This window comes from Patella vulgata, chromosome 9, assembly GCF_932274485.2.
Source record: "Patella vulgata chromosome 9, xgPatVulg1.2, whole genome shotgun sequence".
In the NCBI taxonomy this organism is placed as follows: Eukaryota; Metazoa; Mollusca; class Gastropoda; family Patellidae; genus Patella; species Patella vulgata.
In genome coordinates this window covers 16,336,496-16,357,392 of record NC_065887.2, presented here as the reverse complement: position 1 = coordinate 16,357,392, position 20,897 = coordinate 16,336,496, and the positions used below count along the sequence as shown (strand labels likewise).

General features: G+C 35.1%; 1 protein-coding gene across 1 annotated transcript; it reads right to left on the bottom strand.

Annotated features, from left to right (window-relative positions):
* Nucleotides 1–982: 982 nt before the first annotated feature.
* LOC126832695 (DNA topoisomerase 2-alpha) lies at nt 983–20,325 on the bottom strand. Its single transcript, XM_050563562.1, has 25 exons — nt 20,203–20,325; nt 19,900–19,934; nt 18,698–18,850; nt 18,277–18,370; nt 17,810–17,873; nt 17,084–17,229; nt 16,592–16,689; nt 15,829–16,041; nt 15,511–15,684; nt 14,759–14,998; nt 14,311–14,604; nt 13,310–13,546; nt 12,742–12,847; nt 11,918–12,120; nt 11,096–11,332; nt 10,234–10,382; nt 9,454–9,685; nt 8,876–9,075; nt 8,157–8,292; nt 7,721–7,916; nt 6,946–7,043; nt 6,220–6,357; nt 5,718–5,801; nt 3,589–3,796; nt 983–1,110 (listed from the first exon to the last, which is right to left on the bottom strand). Exons 2-25 carry the CDS (start codon nt 19,906–19,908, stop codon nt 983–985), a joined length of 3,837 nt encoding a protein of 1,278 aa, XP_050419519.1. The 5' UTR covers nt 19,909–19,934; nt 20,203–20,325.
* Between the last annotated feature and the right edge of the window lie 572 nt (nt 20,326–20,897).

Below are 20,897 nucleotides of genomic sequence, written 5' to 3'. Positions count from 1 at the left end.
CATCACAATTCACGACGTCATGATCTTTTTCTGGTCCATAGTATGCTTTATCTTAAGAAGGCAACAATTTTTAGCATTATTTAATTTTTGATATATATGTTTTTACTTTGAAATTATAATTTTATGACACATTATCACTGACAGGTAGGTTCAATAGTTGGTCAATTTCACTATCAGTCAGTCATAACTGGTCAATATGATAGAAATGACAGCCCTGCTATATAACTAACATAACTAATAGATTATCCATTATATTGATTGTCTCACCTTTAACCGATGAAGTTTTAGAAACAGAGTTGAGATCAAAACCATCATCTTCAGAATCCGAGAACTCAGCTGTAATAGCATTATTTTGAGGGGGTTCCGGACTATCACTGAAATATAATACAGATATTATTAAATTTAGAGCATAGATATATCCACGATACATCCACTTGACTGGAAGGTAAATTAACAATTCTGTTGAAAGAGAGAGATAGATAGGGGAGAGATGGAAAGAGGGAAATGGCCCTAAATGTACACTCAAAACTAGGTGATATCAAGACTTAAATATTGTTAAATTTTATTTCAATAATTCTCCTGCACGTAGCGGTCTTTAACAGTGAGAGGCCTTATCACTATATTTTGATGCAAATGAAACAGGTTTAGCTCGCTTAAAATTCAATAATATAAATACCATTGGATGTTCAACAAAACTTAATTGAAATAAAATGAAGTTTAATGTCCATCGACTGGGCTAATGAAGCAAAGGCATATGCTTTACAGTGTGCTATGAGGGATATTTTGCCCGGACTCTTATTTCGAATTCCAAAAGTCAAGGGTTCTTTTACAGGACTAGACAAAGTCCCCAGTCTGGCCCTCCATCGTGCACAAGGGGGAACCATGCAGGAAAATCTCGAGTAACCTTGAAAACAGGATCTCCAGGTTACCAAGCCTACATCTTACTCAATGAGGCACAGCGGATCCCAGAAGTTTAATAAGTTTACCTTGGTAGAACAACAGGTTCAGAATGATTTTCGTTATTCTCTGTTGGTTTAAATTCATCATCATTATCTGAGTCGGAACTGATACCATCTTCTGATTCTCCAAACGAATAGTTAATTTTATTAGCTGTAAAAAGAATTTTATTTAAAGAATATTAATTTGTTTAATACTAACTAACAGTTGGTTCATCTCATGTTTTACACAGTATACTCTTTTTGTTACTCTTCCAAAATAATGTGCTCAATATGACTTCCTTATAAACTCAACACAGAAGTACTAAGTCATTTAAAGGAGTAACATAGTATAATCTTATTTCATTAATTCGATTGTGCATAAGGGTCTTTTAGCAGTGGGAGGAATCCTGGGGACTCTTGAGAAAACCCACAAGGTTAGGCAGGCGACCCTACTCCTCGTCACATACAAACTTTGGATCAAAACCTGGCCTTTTGACTATATGACAGGCTGTATGATCTGAAGCGCATGCATTGCACCACTGAAACTCCCAACCATCATTTATTGAACTACAACATAAGTGAAATGTCTCATTAAAACTTCACTTATAAAGATTTACACAGAGTCCTGTAACAGTTCTGCCAGTTGAAACAGATGTGGTGTGTATAATTGGGATGTAATCAAAGGTTATAGCATCATGTTGGCACATGCCTCGTCACCAGAAATTTACATTACACATTTCCTGGAACTGAGAGAATTCAATTCGGTAATGTTCAGTCAAGTTGCCACACAGTCAATATACAAGCGACGATGGAGGCCACATTGGCATGGAATGAGTGACCGTCCATTGTCATCTTTTAATTCAGCAAGATAGGAGATGTAAAAATGATTACCAGCTCTACGAGGTCCCCTTTCTTTAGTACTTGCAGCAATAAAACTACCATCACCATCGTCCATATCAATTTCACTTAATTCATCTTCTGATTCTGAACCAGATGACCATGGATTTCTTTTCTTCTTCTTTTTACCTTTAGGTGACTTAGTAGGTGATTTATTCACAGGTGATTTATTCACGGGTTTGGCTGGTTTAGCTATTAAGAAATAGAAACAATACTTTGTTAGAGACATCAGCACGTCTAAATAGGCGACTTTAAGACAAACATGACCATTTGTATGATTACTTTATTAATTCAGAAATATAAACAATACATTGTTGGAGACTTCACTACCTGAATGCAGGTCATTTGGAGACAAACAGTCATGTTATTTCAATAAATATGGGTGCAATTGGGAATTAGGAGAATTTTATCTTCTCTTAAGCCATTTTCATTTCCATCATGTCCAATTTCAAACATTCCTTTACATGTACAACAATATGTGAATAGAATGATTTTGTTTTTTTGTCCCACTCGAACTTTCCTTACGTATTTCGTAGACAACCGTCCTCATACCAGTTTCTCTTGTTCACTTAATCGTAATTGAGCAAGACTAAGAATTCCATTCAGGAATATTCAAATGTGTATCCCCCAAGTGTACAACTTTCAAGTCATCTGAAACCCAGAGATCTTATTTTATTACAAATGTCTGCCATGGAAATCTCTATGCCATTCAATCTAAATGCCAGAACATTCAAATATGTAAATAAGTGTTTAACATACATTTAAATACTTTTTTCTTGTCTATATTTAATCTTTCTGCGAGACTTTTGGGTTCTTCTTTGATATCTGTTTTCATGTCGTCATCTAGATCCAAATTCAGCTCTTTTTTAATCTGAAAATATCAATTTAGATTTTTTGTAATGATAAAATTTGCTGTTCATCATTAGTCAGGCTTTAAATCCCTAGCAATCAACTGTCCAAATTGTATCTATAAAAAGAACATCTGTCCAATATTTACAAAGAGATAAAGAGAGAGAAATGGGGTTTAACGTCCACTAGACACAAATTAGGACATTTCGGGACTAACATGTGGTTCAATTTTATTTCAATAATTCGCTTCCATGTACGGGTCTTTAGCAGTGGTAGGAAACTGGGGGTTGGACAGACAACCCTACTCCTTGTCACGTACAACTAGGGAATCAAAATCACGCCAGTTGACTCAATGACAGACCTTGTGGTCAAGCGCACACGCATTAACCATTCGGCCATTAACCCTCCTATTTACAAAGATATGTTATGTTACAAATGATACAAACAAGCCAGTGTCACCTGTAAGTGTTGGTTAAAATCTTTTGATATGCCCTTTTTTATTCCCAAAACTCTGGTCTAATCTCAAATATTCATGTCTATAGACACAATCCATCAACAGAGATGAGCTAATTATTGGTTTCATCATCAGTGTCGGCCAATAATTGTGTTATCAGACACTCATTAATTACCTATAATTCATACAGATGTTTGTGTACCAATACATAATTGTAAAAATTAAATTTGATGTGTGGTTCTTTGAGTTACCGACTCCTAAGGAAACAAATGTATTGAAATGAAGTTCGAGGTCCTACTGTTCTGCACTGACTGGGCTAATGAAGATAGTAAACTGAACATAACAGGCCACCTAATTTCATCTGAAAGCTACAAATTGATAGTATCTGATATCGGTTTTACCATATTACCAATATCAGCTCATTCCTACACATTAGTACTGCTATGTTACCATTTATCCATACCTTTTTACTTCCTTTCTTGTTGTCTGCCTTTTCAGCTTTGAGTTTAATGGCGGAATCAACTCTAGGAACAACACGAATACCATGTGGTGAAGGCATGGTTTCTAACTGTAGTGTTCTTGATTTTAATTTACCACCTTTACTAGCACCTTTCTTTTTAATGGCTTCTTCATCATCACGTTCTTGTTGTTCTTTTTCCTATAAAACAATATGGATGTCACTTGTACCATTCAATTACATTGATGAAATACTATGAAGCACATTTTGCCCCGACAGCAGCTACTGCCTACTATTATTTAGATTTACAACTGTCAGGGAATCATTAACGTACTGCCAAAAGTATATTATCATAGTTTTTCACTTTTCCTTGCACAAAAGACAGAGGGAATTAAGGCCAGATCTGTTGTTTAACAAGCCAGCTTCATATTCATTGTGTCATAGTTCTCCACCTTAAGCTGTATGGCGGGGTATCGGGTTCAAAATGCAATCTAGAGTAAAAAGCAGAAAGTCAACAGCAAAAAGTAGAAAATCTAAAGTAAACGGGAAAATTCTTATCTAAAAGGGTATTTTTATGGTGAAAACCTATAAATTTATGTACTTAGTCTGTAGAAACATCAAGCTTTTCAACTTTTAATCGTCATAATTCTACTTTCATGGACAAAATTTCTCCTTTCTACTATCAACTTTTGACTCTCGACTTTCCACTTCAGATTTTCTACTCAGGATTTTCTAACGCAGATTTTCTCCAATACTATGGTGGCTGATAGTGGCCATGTAATATTTCGCCATTTTCATAACCCGACAACACGACATAATGACAGTATTAGTGAGAGCATACGTCAAAGTATACTTGGATATTATAGACTTTTGGCAAGCGTAAATTCCTGGTCCGCATCGCGTATCCGTATGGATTTTGTGTGTGACGTCATCATCAATGTGTGTGTATTTCTCATACGTGATACGGCACACGGATGCGGCAGCACGTATCGAACAGCTTTCATACGCAAAGGTACGTATAACATCATCGTCTTTTCATCGTCTTTTTTGCTTCTTTTATACGCTGAAATGTTGTGGCATAGCGTTTTTATGAATCTATGTGTATCCTAGAACACGAAGGTGTATATTTGATGTGATTTTAACCATGATAAAGACGTGTTTTCTCGGAATTTTCATATTTTTCCTGTTTGTCTGCATGCTGATTGATCTACGTGCTAAATTTAGGGAGGTGTAAATGGCGTGATTCTACCGTAAAGGGGTATAAACTTTCTGAAATGAGTGAAACCAAAAATTGCTGTCGAGTCTAGGCATTTGTGGCTAGGCACTTGACTAGCACTGATGGTGATTTCGGTAGATAACCGTCGTCATGTTGTAAGAGAACTAGGCTCAGCTCAGTTACTCATACGTACGCGGCACGAACGTCTGTCAAAACTCTAAAACTACACTGACGCAACGTATCACGTATATGATACGGATACGCGATACGGATGTGAAAAATTTCGCTTGCCAAAAGTTTATAATATCCAAGTCTACTTTGACGTATGCTCTCACTAATACTGTCATTATGTCGTGTTGTCGGGTTATGAAAATGGCGAAAAATTACATGGCCACTATCAGCCACCATAGTATTGGAGAAAATCGGCGTTAGAAAATCCTGAGTAGAAAATCTGAAGTAAAAAGTCGAGAGTCAAAAGTTGAAAGTAGAAAGTCGAAAGTCAAAAGTTGATAGTAGAAAGGAGAAATTTTGTCCATGAAAGTAGAATTATGACGATTAAAAGTTGAAAAGCTTGATGTTTCTACAGACTAAGTACATAAATTTATAGGTTTTCACCATAAAAATACCCTTTTAGATAAGAATTTTCCCGTTTACTTTAAATTTTCTACTTTTTACTGTTGACTTTCTGCTTTTTACTCTAGATTGCATTTTGAACCCGATACCCCGCCATAAAGCTGTTGTATCTATTGTTTGGATGTAACACTCCCTTGCTGTCTGAAACCCAAATATCAACACACTGAATTATCTTCTGTAACCATAGAAACTAAAGACTACCACAATATGTTAAAAACTTGGAATGTTCACTTCTTTGACAGTTTAGAAAATAAGTTTGATGATAATACTTACATTAAGTTGAGTAAGGAAGATCTCTAAATCTTCCTTCCATAATACGGAAGGGGTTTTAGTTTTTAATATAGATAATTCTTTTGCCTGAAAGATAATTGATAATTGCCACTTGATACATTTTGTTTATTTCTGAATATATCTTTTTAGATTGAAAAATACAAAATATTACACAATTTTCATGTATTCTAATATACTGAAGTCTATTGTCCCTTAAATCTAACAAGATCAGGCCCTGTTTTTACAAAGCATTCTCAGACTTTCAATCTCTACCAGAAATATATTTGATCCAGAAACACAAAACTTTGCATATAGTTTCTTATTTATGTATTTGATACATTACCACAACAAAAGATTTAGAAAGGACTATGTTCTAGTTAAAATAAGGCGAACAATTTTGAGTAAATATTTAACTTAAGTCTGAGAATGCATTGTGAAGGGTCTAACATGACTTTATGTGGAGGCAGGGATTCATTGTATAGAGATGTTGAAATATTGAACCAACCTTTGCTTCTTTTTGTTTTAATAATTCATCTTTCTTTTCCTTAGACAGACTCCACAATTGTAATGAAAGTAAATAATTATAATCTGGACCATCCATATCTTCTTCACTTTGTGATTCTTGAGATTCTTCCTCTTCAACCTATTGAGAGTAAATTAAGAGAATTATGCAAACAAGAAATACCTGTAATATATCCCGTTACATTAATTTCAAACATCAGACTCCCCACCCACCACTGCAGGGGTGGAATCGGACTCCCACCCACCACTGCAGGGGTGGAATAAAAATGATGATTGATTTGATAAGAGGCTAAAAATGGTCATTTTAAACACGAGATGAGAGATGAGGTTAAACATTCACACAGCACAAACTAGGTTATTTCGGGACTAACATGGTTCAATTTTATTTCAATAAATTGCTTGAGCGTAGGGGTTTTAGCAGTGGGGGGAAACTGGAAGACCAAGAGAAAACCCACAAGGTTGGACAGGTGACCCTACTCCTTATCACATACAAGCGGGTAATCAAAACCAACTCTACGACAGACAATCTGATCCAACAGGTGTTAACCATTCACCCCCCAACGCCCGGACATGAGATGAGAACAGCTACAGTAGGCCATATTCAGTTCAATATGTTAAACCTTTCAGGTTTTACAGTAGTATAACAACTGTCAGGTAAATTTTACTGAAGCCCATTTTAAAGAAAGTAAAATAAAAGCTAGTGTCTTACCTGTCCTTTATTTTGTGCTGCCTTCCATGCTTTAACAGGATCACTATCATAACCATGTCTAACTAACATCTGTATAATATCTTTCTTTCTTTTATTTTCTACAATTTATTATATCATTTATCTATGGTTTCTATGGAGACAATCCATACAATACTAAATAAGACTGTTTCCTCTCAGATATCTTTCATTTCTCATATTAGGTAGGTGTGTTAGGACTTATCTCATAAGAGACAGACAGAAATGGGGTTAAATGTCCACTCAACACAAACCAGGTTATTTCGGGACTAATATATGGTTCAATTTGATATCAACAATTCACTTGTGCGTAGGGGTCTTTAGCAGTGGGAGTAAACCAGAGGACCCAGATAAAACCCACGAGGTTGGAGGGGAGGAAACCGGAGGACCCGGAGAAAAGCCACAAGGTTGGAGGGGAGGAAACCGGAGGACCCGGAGAAAAGCCACAAGGTTGGAGGGGAGGAAACCGGAGGACCCGGAGAAAAGCCACAAGGTTAGACAGGCAACCCTATTCCTTGTCCTTTTCAAGCAAGGAATTGAAATCATACCACTTGAATGGCGGACCTTGTGATTTCACGTGCACGCATTAAATCACTAGGCCACCTAAAGCACCCTTTTCTCATAAACACTTGTTTTTCCTTTTTGAAGTTTTTGGTTAAGAATGTTTAATCATCAATTTACTTAAGTTATTTGCATTCTGGAAAAAGTCTTATTAGACATGAATAACAACACAATAGATAACTACAATCTCATAACTTACCAATGACAATAGTTCCTTCAATCTTTTCCAAAATAAATCGAGCAATATTATCTAATTTATTTGATTCTGCTTCCAACATGCCTTCCATATAATTCTTTCGCATGATATAATATTTGAAACGTAGTTCATAGAAATCTTTGAGTATATCTTCAGCTTTATCATAGCGTCTAATACAACCATTATGATCAAATAATACCTGTAATTTATCAATGTTTACATCAATACATATACATTAAGCATGAGCATTATTATGCTCCATTTGAATAATCTCAATCACACACTGCTGGACTCAATAATGATTCCTGTCCCAACTTATGACTGACAAGTGGTAACGGGGCTGAAAATTCCTAAGGAACTTCCTTGGTTAACTCCTGGATCAAACATTAATTTATAATAATAATCGGATAGCCCCCAATACAGTTGAAAATTGACCTACCATACTGTTAGTTGTACAGGAGTTCTGGATTTTAAAAACTTTATGGATACCCTGTGCTTCAGCCTGTGCTAATTTCTGTGTTGTCATTTTAACTACAAATCTAACAGTTGATTCTGTATGGTATTCTTTATAGTCACTGAAATATATTAAACAAAGTTTTATACCAGACATTTACGAGAGAGAGAGAAATGGGGTTTAATGTCCACTCAACACAAACTAGGTCATTTCGGGACTAACATATGGTTTAATTTTATTTCAATAATTTGCTTGCGCGTAGGGGTCTTTAGCAGTGGGAGGAAACCGGAGGACCTGGAGAAAACCCACGAGGTTGGACAGGCGACCTTACTCCTTGTCACATACAACCTGGGAATCAAAACCATGCTAATTGACTCAATGACAGAATTTATGATACAGCGCGCACACGCTAACCTTTCAGCCATCCAACCCCATATGTAAAAGGAATTTCAGTCCAAAAATGGTTCAATTCATAGAAAGCAGAGATGATTGTTAAAATTTTGCAACTTTCAGAACCCTCTCTAGACAATATGAACAAGCCAGTGTCACCGTCAATTTTTTGATGGACTTCTTTTTGATTAGAATATATTGGTTTGTTATTCAATAGGAGTGCATTTTAGTATAAATTGAAGCATTAAAAAGTAGGTTTGTTCTAATGATCAGCGCTTTTAACTTTGGATTCTCATTTAGAATAAGTTTCTTACGTGATCATAGCTTCTGTTTTATCTGTACCATGTAACATAGGTTCTAGAACATCTTCTTTATAATTTTGTGTCCATACTCGAACAGGTAATTCCGATATCTCTATTGTATTATCATCAAGAATAGAAATCTCTCCGCTAATTACATAACGACTCTCTGATAGTTCATCTATTGTTCCCTTAAAGTTCTTAAAAGATGGCAGCTGAAATTCAAAGATTAACACTCTAATTAATCCCTATTAAAGATTGATAGATTCTTGGATCTATTGTGAAGCAAGACAGTATTAAATGTATGAAAAAAATTTGAAAAGTTGCTGTTGCAAATATCATATTGCATTTTATTTCACACTAAAACATGCTGTCTTAAATAGTTTATCCCTTTAACAGTTATGGGGAAACTAAAGGACCCAGAGAAAAACCATGAGGTTTGACAGGCGATGCTACTACTTGTCATGTACAAGCTGGGAATCGAAACAACAACACTTGACTCAATGACAGACTTTATTATCTAAAGTGCACATGTATTTAAATACGGTTTCAGCATTATTTGATGTGGTGGGTTTTTTTCTTTTAGGACTTACCATTTTTAATGGCTCATCTCCATCCAACATTCGTTTCAGATTTGCTACGATTTCTCTAATATCAAAGTTTTGAATCTTTGTACTCCATCCTGTACCGATACCATCAGCACCATTGACTAATACCATTGGTATTATTGGTATGTACCATTCGGGTTCAATCTTCTGATTATCATCGTATAGATGTTTTAATAATGCATCATCTAATGGACTAAACACTAACCTTGTCAATGGACTGAAATAGACAGAGTTTTTAAGCAAAAATTTTACTTGGAGATTCCTGCTTATTTTTTTAAACATCAGAGTGTTTTTCTAGCTACAAATGTTATTTAAATTATTATTTAGAACATTATACATATATATGACCAGTCTGTATTCAACTCTCTACACCATCAGATGGCTTAGTGGATTAGACAATGTCAGCCATATATTACCGATCAAGCCAAAATTCCCTCAGAATTTTAGACCCTGATTTGCCAATGGTACAAAATTTCACTTGTAATAATTATTATTTCCTCAGGATTTTCCAGTCTGATTTTCCTTTGTCAATGGTGCAAAATTTCATTCAAAACACACTAGACAGCAAATGCCTGTCATCAGTTGGTGCAAAAATGTTAAGACAAATCTTATTTCATTTGATAATTTGGTGAATCTTAGGCCATTTGTAACATCAGTTCAATATTTTGTATCTAATATTACTCATTTAAGTATGATAATGTACAGGAAGATATTCATCCATCATCAATCGTAAATAAAATAATCTCCATAACAGATAACACTTACTTTAAATAAGTAAAAATGTATCGAGGGCTGGCAGCATCTTTACCGCCATGTAATCGTGTACCAAATTGACCTTGTGGCATCAGTAAGTTCATATTATTGGAACCCACAAAATTTTGTGCCAAATTCACAATTGTTCCCATCAATGAAGCCTGTAAGATTAAAGGCATGTGTTAATTGAAAGTATTATCACAAAACATCAATTCATCAAACTAATATTACATATATTTAGGAAATGGCAACCACACCCTTTAAAAAAAAAAAAAAAACGAATATAGGTCACCAGGCAATTGAAAATATGCCCACAGAAGCCAAGCTGTCAAATTCGGATAACTTTCATCTGTACGAGTGCTGAAGATTTTTCAGGTTGACACTGTGTATAAATAGTATAAATTGGATCTATCGTGTGTTCACAAAATTGTTTAAAATGATAACAAGCAGAAGCTCTAAACCAACACTACAAATTTAGTCAATCTTCAGCCTCTAGAGTGTTCACAAGGCTGATAAAGGTTACATTTAAATGTAGGCTAATAAAAAACAAAACAAACAGCACTAGTGTGATTGACATACAATACCCATTTGGTGACTGGATCTTGCAATGTTTTGAATCTATGTTATTTTCTTCTGAGTTATGGAGAGAGAGAGTTATGGAGACAATGAAACCACCACCACACTGGAGCTCTCTTATTCACCTTAGCAGCAAGAGAAAACCCAAGATCTGGGCATGCAACCCAAATTCCTGTCACGTACAAGCTTGGTACCAAAACCATGCTTCTTAAATCCATCAAAGACCTTATGATCTAAATCTCAGGATTCAGACCACTCAATTACCTTAACCCTCTTTATTTAATGAGCAGTAACTCACCTCTCCATGATGATAAGCTGAATGTTCTCCAACAGAACCAGCTAACTGGGCAACTTTTATTTCTTTTGTGATATTTCTCTTAAAACAGGTAAATATGACCTTTCTCTGTCCTGGTTTAAACCCATCTACCATAGAAGGTATAGATCGGATATTATCAACTTCACTGAACAGAATGAGTTCTTTATTAATAAATTCATTAAATGTCACCCTTTGTGTTTCTTTACCATACAGATACAACTGAAAATAAAAAAAAATAAATCATTTTAATACATATAATCTAAAAGGGATAGATATATTTGCTTCTATTTTTGAATGCCACACATTACAAGGGAAGGGAGTATTGCTTTTTGACATTAACTTGGCCATTTTGGCACAAGAAATGAAATCGGGTTTAATGTCCTACTATTCTGCTCCGACTGGGGTAATGAACACGGGCATATATGCCATACAGTGTACTATGAGGGAAATTTTGCCTGGGCATCGGCACTATGGCCTACTCTTATATCAAATTCCAACTGCCAAGGGATATCTTACATGCATGCCAATGTATACACAGGGCTTCAGTTTTTTTGTACGATCCTGCACCACTGACAAGGGGAAATCCCGATGAAATATCTTGGCCAATGCAGGGATCAAACATGCGACCTTCAGTCTAGCGAGCCAGTTTCTTATCCACTGTGTCTCCATTTTGAGACAAACATATATCTTTTGGATGCATGGATCTTTAACAATAAGAGATAACAGGAAAACCTGAAGAAAATCAAGAAAATTAAGTAAATGCGACAATGCTAAGTGAATAAGAGACTTAAAACCTAGTCATACCTCTGGCAATCCCAGTTCATTGCGTCTCTTTCTGTCTTCCATAAAGTTTGTTAACCACGTTTTTCTATCTTCTATTTTCTTTTTACTGAAAGCTAGTGTAATGGAGGCATCGTCTTCTGCTCCACCATACTTAAATCTAATACGATGTCGTTCAATATCTGTGAAATATTCTTTAGCTTCTTTCGCTGTGCTGGTTCCCAAACCTAACAGTGAAAAAAGAAATGGTGTAAAATATGCACACAATTCAAGTAAATAACTTAGGTTATGCAGGCTATGTTTAACTTAACATGACATCATCACTTAAAATTAAAACAGAGTCGCCAAACTAGCAGTTTTTGGAAGGATGGCTTTCAAGTTGTCAAGACTAGGGGTAAATCAATGTGCAGTTCAGAAAATTTCCCATAAGGTTCTTTTTTTGAGATGGGGGGTGGATGGCTGAATGGTTAGCATGTGCGCACTGTATCATAAGGTATGCTGTCATTGAGTCAACTGGTGTGGTTTCGATTCCTCGGTTGTACGTGACAAGGAGTAGCGTCGCCTGTCCAACCTTGTGAGTTTTCTCCAGGTCCTCCGGTTTCCTCCCACTACTAAAGAAACCTACGCGCAAGCGAATTATTAAAATAAAATTGAACCATATGTTTGTCCCAAAATGACCTAGTTTGTGTCGAGTGGACGTTAAACCCCATTTCTCTCTCTCTTTGAGATAGTACATCTGCAATAACTAATTACACAACTCTTTCGATACAGATCATCTTCTAAGAAAAACATTTTTAATAACAGAATCCAAATAAACTGATAATAATGGGGACAAAAAAAAAAAAAACCTTTGTAGTATTTGATCTTCCAGGTGTGAAAGTTGGGTGTTTCTTTTTGCCATTCTTCAAATTCTGGCATACTGTAGAATGCATGTTCATTTTTACCTTTAAATGCCTACAAAAGAAAAAAAAAACGAACATTTAGATAAAAAGCTTTTTCACAATCTCTCAAGTATTTGATTAAGGGACGTTTAACCAACTACAAAAGCCAGGATTGAGCCAGAAATGTATTACAGAGACAGAATACATGGCTTAAGATAGGTACTCTCTCCACTGAAAGCAGGGCAAGTCAAGCTTGAAATAAATGAAATGAAATAAAAGGGGGTTTAACATTCTACTGTTCTGCTCCGACTAGGCTAATGAAGACAGGCATATGCCATACAATGTGCAATGAGAGAATTTTTTCCTGGATAGTCGCACTACGGCCTACTCTTATTTTGATTTCCAACTGTTAACGGTTCTTTTATATTTATGCCAAAGTGCAAACAAGGTACCACATCGGATGTTTTATCGTTAAATTTAATATTATGTGACTCAAGCAACGTCCTTGTGCTGAATAAACAGTAATGTATCTTACCTTGACAATAGGTGTAATAAACTGTTCAACAACATTATATTTTAATAAATTAGGCCAGAAGTGATGTATAAAATTAACTAAAAGTCCTTTAATATGTGAACCATCGTGATCCTGATCTGTCATTATCATCAGCTTTCCGTAGCGTAATGTTTTCAAATCTTCTGGTTCATTGTATTTGTTTTTGAACTGTAGACCCATTATTTTAATAATATTGTTGATTTCTGCATTATCCATAATCTGTAAACATTAAAAAACATCATAAATTTTATACAACATATTCAATAAATGATTTTCATTTCAAATTGATCCTCATTTGGGTTTTTCAAATATCTATTTTTTTCATGGCTTAATCCACATTAACAGTTGATCATATGAGTGGCTTTTGACCCTATGACATCACATATTTGATTAACCAATCAGCATTGATGTTTCTAGTGGATTACTTGCAGTTCCGTGCAGCTCACACCAAAAGCTCATCGCAACAGACCGTTTCATTGTATAATCCCTCACATCATCTAGAACACGTCAATGATAACAACTCTTCCAGGTCCTAGTATAGTAAAGACAAGTAAAATGAAATTTTGAACTATAAAAAACGAATAGAAATAGGATCTATGTTTTAATCAGATTGGTTTGGATTAAATCGGATTAAAGATTAGCCCCTGAAATAATGATCAACGGATCTAAAAGTAAAATTAATAATTATCCAAAGAAATTTTGATTGAAATGATTTGTTTATCATGTACAATGCAAATAATAATTTATATTCAACAATGTGATGAGAGAAATTCAGTGTCTAACACATGATGGTTATGAGAAGTCATTTAGAACAGTAGGGATACTTGATAAAACAAAGATAAAAACACACCCTTTCCAGTACCCTTCAGATTTTGAGAAGGATTGTCTGAGAACCAGAAATTTTTTTGTGGATGGCCTAACTGCTGGATTAGCACTGCCCAATTCAATAAAGAAAGCTAAAGAAACTACTTTAAAAACCCTACCTGTTTGTGTGAAGCTTCCCGTACATTGAGAAGTTTACCACGTAATGGAAACACACCATATTTATCACGTCCAATCACACCTAAACCTGCTACAGCCAAAGATTTGGCTGAGTCTCCCTCCGTTAAGATGAGAGTACAGGATTGAGAAGATTTGGTACCAGCGTTGTTAGCATCGTCTAATTTAGGGATACCCTTTAACTTTGAGTTTTTTGAGCCACTTTTCTTGTTAAGTTGAGTTTGTGCCTTGAACTTCATCCAACTCAATATACTCTCCACAATACCACATTTACTAGCCTACAAAATACCAAGTTACATTTGATTTACGGATTTGTGTCGTAAACAAATTTGATAGTACTATAGGAACAAGCATGCCAAGTTTAATGTCAATTCTACTTAAATTTTTGTAAAGCCTTAGGCTTTCTAAACAAAATATATGCCACTATCTTACCTGTTTCATGAAGTCGTCCGTTAATGAACATTTGGACCCAAAACTCTTGGGTTGTAAAGTCATGTTCTCTTTAGTTTGTGAATCAAAAGTGGGATTCTCAATCAAACAATTGACAAAAACCCATAAATGATTCTTAATCTGGAAGGGTTTAATCTTAATTCCTCCTTTATCCTTCTTCTGTACAATTTCTATCAGTTTCTTTACAATCTGATCTGATACATGATCAATATGTCTGCCACCCTAAAACATGTCAAATATTTTTATTTAGAAATTTATTCAATATAAAACAACCTGGCCATACAAGTATACTCTTAACATTAGAATGTCTCTGGAAATACCAAAATGAAAATTCTACTCTTCGTCATATTCGATAAAACGGTCAAACAAATCATACAACAAAAATAAAAGGAAATGGGGTTTAACGCCAATCTGTACACAGGATTTTGGTTTTTTGTCCCATCCGATTGGCTATACTGGGTAACTTGACAGGTCCTTTGTCCTGTACCACTGACAAGGAGGAACCACAAAAGAAAATCCTGATGAACTTTCTGGGCCAAAGCAGGGATCGAACACGGGACCTCCAGGTTAGTAAGCCAGCGTCTTACTGAGTCACAACCATACAACAAATGCTTGTAACTCACTAGTTAGACAAGTAAACCATTTATCAGATTTATGTTCTCATGAATAAGGGACCTATACCATAATTACTTTAATCTTTAACTCCAAGTAGTGTAATAAATGTGTGTATGTACCTTAGTTGTTGCTATACTATTGACGAAACTAGCTTGTTGAAAACCTTTATCACTGAGAGTAAGTGCTACTTCCCATCTTGGATTGACATCACTGTAAACTATCTTTAATGGTTGACCGTTTTCATCTTCTTTATCTTTTATAAATAGATTAATATATTCTTTGAAGTTTTTAACCTGAAAAACAAATCATTACAATTCACATCAAGTTATTGACATTTCATCCATCTTAAATATGCGACAAAGGTCTAACTTTCATGGAACTATATCAATTACGATTTGTAACATATTCTGAATATAAAATTATTCACTCTGACTTACAGGAATTCGTTTGCCGTTCAGTATAACCTTAACGCCTTTAGTAGAACCAGCGATATCATAAGCACGTCTGCTAAACACATCTACTATATCTTTATCTAAGCATTCCATTTTAAACTTAGATAAATCCGGGGAGAATGATACACATGTAAAATCATCAGACTTTGCATCCTTGATTGTTGGCTCTTTTGTGAAACCCATATTTTTCTGCCATGTCTGAAGAAAAAGAATAAAATTTAAAAATAAATTTACAGAAATATTTTGTGCTTACAGTCTTTTGTATTAACTTGAGTCAGCAAGAATCGTTTAATACAAAACACAAGTAGCGAGAGAGAGAAATTGGGTCTGATGTCCGCTCGACACAAACTAGGACATTTCCGGACTAACATATGGTTCAATTTTATTTTAATAATTTACTTGCGTGCAGGCGTCTTTTGCAGTGGGAGGAAACTGGAGGACCTAGAGAAAAAACACATGGTTGGACAGGTGCCCCTATTCCTTGACAGGCACTAGCGAGGATCGAAACTTGACTCATTGACAGACTTTATGGTTTCATGCTAATGCATTAAACCACTGGACGACCCAACTCCCCTCCCGTAACACTACTATGTTAGATATATCAAGAGAAATAAGCGTAACAATGATAAAATGTTTTGGTATTTGCAATACAAAAATATTCCAGACTTAATGGTTATTATAATATTTTATTAATATGATGGGTGCATGAAAGTAGGATGTAACTTGTTTTTTGTTTAAATCTATTTACCTGTCTAAAGCATTTTTTGTATTCTCCAGAGGATGTTTCTACTGTAAATTTAGTACTAAAAATATTACACAATTTAGCACCATAACCATTTCGTCCACCTGGAGAAGAAATATAATAAGTTCATTATTGAACCTGGGTTGTTTTTTTTTTGCTTCTAATCATTAGGGCTGTGTTAATCTATACTAATATTTGTGACTGTCGTTTGTTTGTCTGTTCAGGGTTGGCGGCTACACTAGGGTTTTTCTGAGGTTGAAATTTGATGTAATATGGGTAGCTCGGACCGGGCAGAAACATAGGCCTGTATGTAAACATACCAACATTAAACACTCTATATGTAAACATACCAACATTAAACACTCTACATGTAAACATACCAACATTAAACAGCTCTACATGTAAACATACCAACATTAAACAGCTCTACATGTAAACATACCAACATTAAACAGCTCTACTAGTATCGCAAATATACAAATATTAAATTTTACGTACCTGTTACTTTTTTCTCAAAATCATTGTAATTACTGGAGGTAAGTAGATGACCAAAGATCATAGTTGGTACATACATTTTCTCTGTCTTATGTTCAACCACCGGAATACCTTTACCATTGTTCCACACTGATATCTGATTATTTTCACTGCAAAAAAAACAATTCAGAATTTCTTTATGTCTATTTATAATAACCATTCATAACTCAATAACGGTATGATATATATATGTATGTACATTTGGTAAATATTCCGCCTTTGTTCTTGATTTCCCTTGTTAGTTTGTTTTCATTTTGCGGAGTGAGGCCTGTATCATTAAAGGGCAGGGTCTGTACAGCACAGTGGACATGGGCAGTGCAGTCCTCCTGTACTTACCAGACCTAGTTTTCCAGTTACCTAGAGTACTGATAACAATTCATAAATAATCATATCAAAAATACTTGTTTCCAATGACTGGAGAAATAACGATTATTCAGAAGCAATGCCTGCTATCTTTGAGCAGGCCATAGATGAATTTGAAAACTTATTATCCTAAGCTGATTGAGATTGAAAGGGAATTTTTCATCATAGCTTAAATTAAAATTTAATTTTGTGAAAAATGATATGGATTGGCAAGTCTGTCCTGGGTATGCATATTGATTTAGGGATACATATTCCTTCTCCGTATATCATAAAAACCATGATGAGATATTTAATCAAAATGGAGATATTTAAAAATGAAATACTTACGCATCTATATTGATTTTAATGGTATTCATGTTAGCATCCCTCTGTTTGTTATCTGCTGCATTTACTGAAAACAGAAATAATACAAAAATTCCATTTAATATAATTAATAATCTTACAATCTCACATTTTAATGTGGCTCACCGTGTAAGGTGCTTGATCACAAATCCGGTTTCAATTTCGGTGTAGACCAAGAGAGTTCGTCTGTATAACAATCTTGGCATTACCAGTAACTAGAGAACGCCATGGTTCAAAGAAGATGTGAAACATTACAACACAGGGGTTGGGGATCGAATGGTTTAATGTGTGTGCTTTAGACAATAAGGTCAGTCATAGAGTCAAGTTTCCTCCCACTATTAAAGACCTATACTCCTCTCTCCTGATGGATAGTAGCTTATAATAGCATCTTTTAACTGTAAATATCATAAAGATCAAATTAACTCTAAACAATACAGGTGATGTCTACTTACCAAGAATTTCATCAAATATTTTAAATAGACCAGGCACAAAGGTTACTTCTCGTTGTATCATCATAGCTTTCTCTTCATCAAATACCCACATTGGCTAAAATCAAATAAAATCAGTTACAGCACTATCCACTCTAAGAAAACTTTTATTAAACAATTCCTAAATTCACACATGCTGTTACTTAAAACCCAGAATTTCAAACACATTAAAGAACTTTGAATAATCTTACTTCCAAACTAATGATGAATTCTACATTTTGTAAACGTTCAACAGAATTAAACCCTTTTTGGACTGATATTCCATTTTGAGATTAAACTTTCACAGTATTGTAGTATAAAAAAATTCCTCAATCCCTCAAAGGTAGGCTTTACGGAATGATAGAAAGTATATCAACATTTCAATATCAGATAATAATTCATTTACCTGTGTTACTCTTTCAACAGAACCGATATAAGTATCAGGACGTAGTAAAATGTGTTCTAACTGGGATTTCTTCTGATAAATTCTTTCAACGGATAATCTTTTGTTAGCATTATTACTGATCGGTGGACCATCCCCAGCACCCAGAGGCATTTCCTGAAATTATAAATCATACTTATTCAATTATAAATTATAAATCAACTGAGGCCTGGGATTTTTCATTTTCTCCCAGGTCAGATTTCCATGATTTTTCAAACTAAAAGCTTGACCTGCACTGTACTTCAGTAGTGCTTTAGAAGTCTTTTGTCAGTTAATAACAAAACATGTTTGCGAACATAAACAGAATACGTTTGATTTGGTCCGCATTTATGAGACTCTTGCTTGCGATCTTTTGACACTTTTGTATATGGCTAATTAGGTAAGCCTGGGGGAAAAAATTGGGATTTTTGAACAAATTTGATTGTAAATTTTTGTAATTTGGCTAGGCAAAGCAATAAATGACTGAAGATTCTCAACTTTTCAAAGATTTCAATTTTTTTCTCCCAGGCTTACCTAAATTTCGTTTCATCTTATATGGCTGAGTTCGTAAATTTGTGCGTTACCCTTTCAATGAAGTCCGCCAAGTCAGTCAGAAGACGGAGACGTATTTTTTAGCAGCGTGTTGTGTCGCTCATACTGATTCTAGCGAGGTAAGCAAGGTCTTATTTTCTCACTAAAATGTTCATTTATATTGTTCAGGCGTTCACTGGGACCGACACGCGACCGTTTAGCAGTAAAAAGTTGCCCAGTAAAATTAACTGGTGAGCGATTAGCCTAGATTATCGACAAGGATTCAATAGGACAGTGCCTGAACGTACAGGGCGAGTGACATGAGACCTACGTTCAGAGCTGAACTAAGGGACCCAATGCTACCCTCTAGTCTCTACTACTACTAACTAGAGAGGACTTTAGTCAAAATGGAGATAACGCCAAGGAGCCTACAACAGCAAGTCAGCATGCTACAAATTCTATGTGAAAAAGTAAAAGCTCATATTGAATATAACCTATCAATTTCTATGATGTTAAATCTTTTTTTAGGAGTCGTTTTTCTTTTTTAAGGCTCATATATTTCTAAATTTGCAGGAAAAGTGTCCACCGCGCGAAAAGTCACGTGACAAAATAGAACGAAAACATCAATTTTTGACACAAAATTTCATATTTTATACCTCTTCCATGACTTTTTCTTGGTGTAACAGATCACCTGAAATGAAAATTTAGAACATGTAATACAGATATTCACAAGCGCAATATCAATAAATTAAATAATTTGTCTCACACATGTGTACGTACAGTGTGGTGCCAGACAGTCAAAAACTACAGTTACACTGGCAAGATAAAAGAAAACATTTCACTTCCGCCGCCGGGTCATTCAAACTGAGGTGCCAAAATGCATGAACAATGGCGTGTCTCTTCTTAATTAGCGCAAAAATGTTCTGTCGGGAAACTATTCAATCCCATGTTATACCTACTTGTGTATATGTGCCCAGGTTTTCTTTTTGCAAGATCTAGTGCTTCTAAAAGGAGTTTCGGCCGACGGCCATTGAAAATTAGCGAGCGAAAAATTGCTGCTTAATTTCAACACTCAACGCACATTGGCTAATAAAAAGAGAGAAAGGGCTTTTTTGTCCAATGAGAAGCCGCCTTTTAGTCGTAAGAATAAAATGACCCTCCATACGCAGGACGATGTCGTGTATACATTTTATTCTTATTAAAGTGACAACTTGCCGATAACCTTAGTACAGGATGTAAACTACATTTATTTATTTAGATTTTTAAATGTGCGACGTATGATGTGTTAAAACGATGTCCGACGGACATTTTATGGTACCAAATGTTGATTTTTGAAAATTAAAAACTAATGCAATAAGTTGAGTTGTTTTGTTTTGGTTTTTTTTTGCGTGGAAGGGGGTGGAGGGTCTATTAAAAACGGATAACTGTTTCTTTCTTCTTTGTGGGCTGTTCAAAACAAAAATTTGTCAAAGTTCTTAAAATATTATGGATTTGTTCAAGTATCTTCTCCATGCATGCACGACAGCTATATGTATGACAAATTTATTGTGGCTTTTTATAGAACGTGTAGGCTATGCTACTTATATGCAGGATATACTTACCCTTTCCAAAACACCTGGTGCCACTTTCCTTTCTGCAAATTTTGAAAGAAAAA

Bases quoted from the DNA above. Each gene is read 5' to 3' on its own strand.
- LOC126832695 (XM_050563562.1), bottom strand. The intron at 14,605-14,758 runs GTAAGATAGTGG...GGTATTTTGTAG, and splicing joins CGGACGACTTCATGAAACAG to GCTAGTAAATGTGGTATTGT. The intron at 11,333-11,917 runs GTATGACTAGGT...TTTTATTTTCAG, and splicing joins ATGAACTGGGATTGCCAGAG to TTGTATCTGTATGGTAAAGA.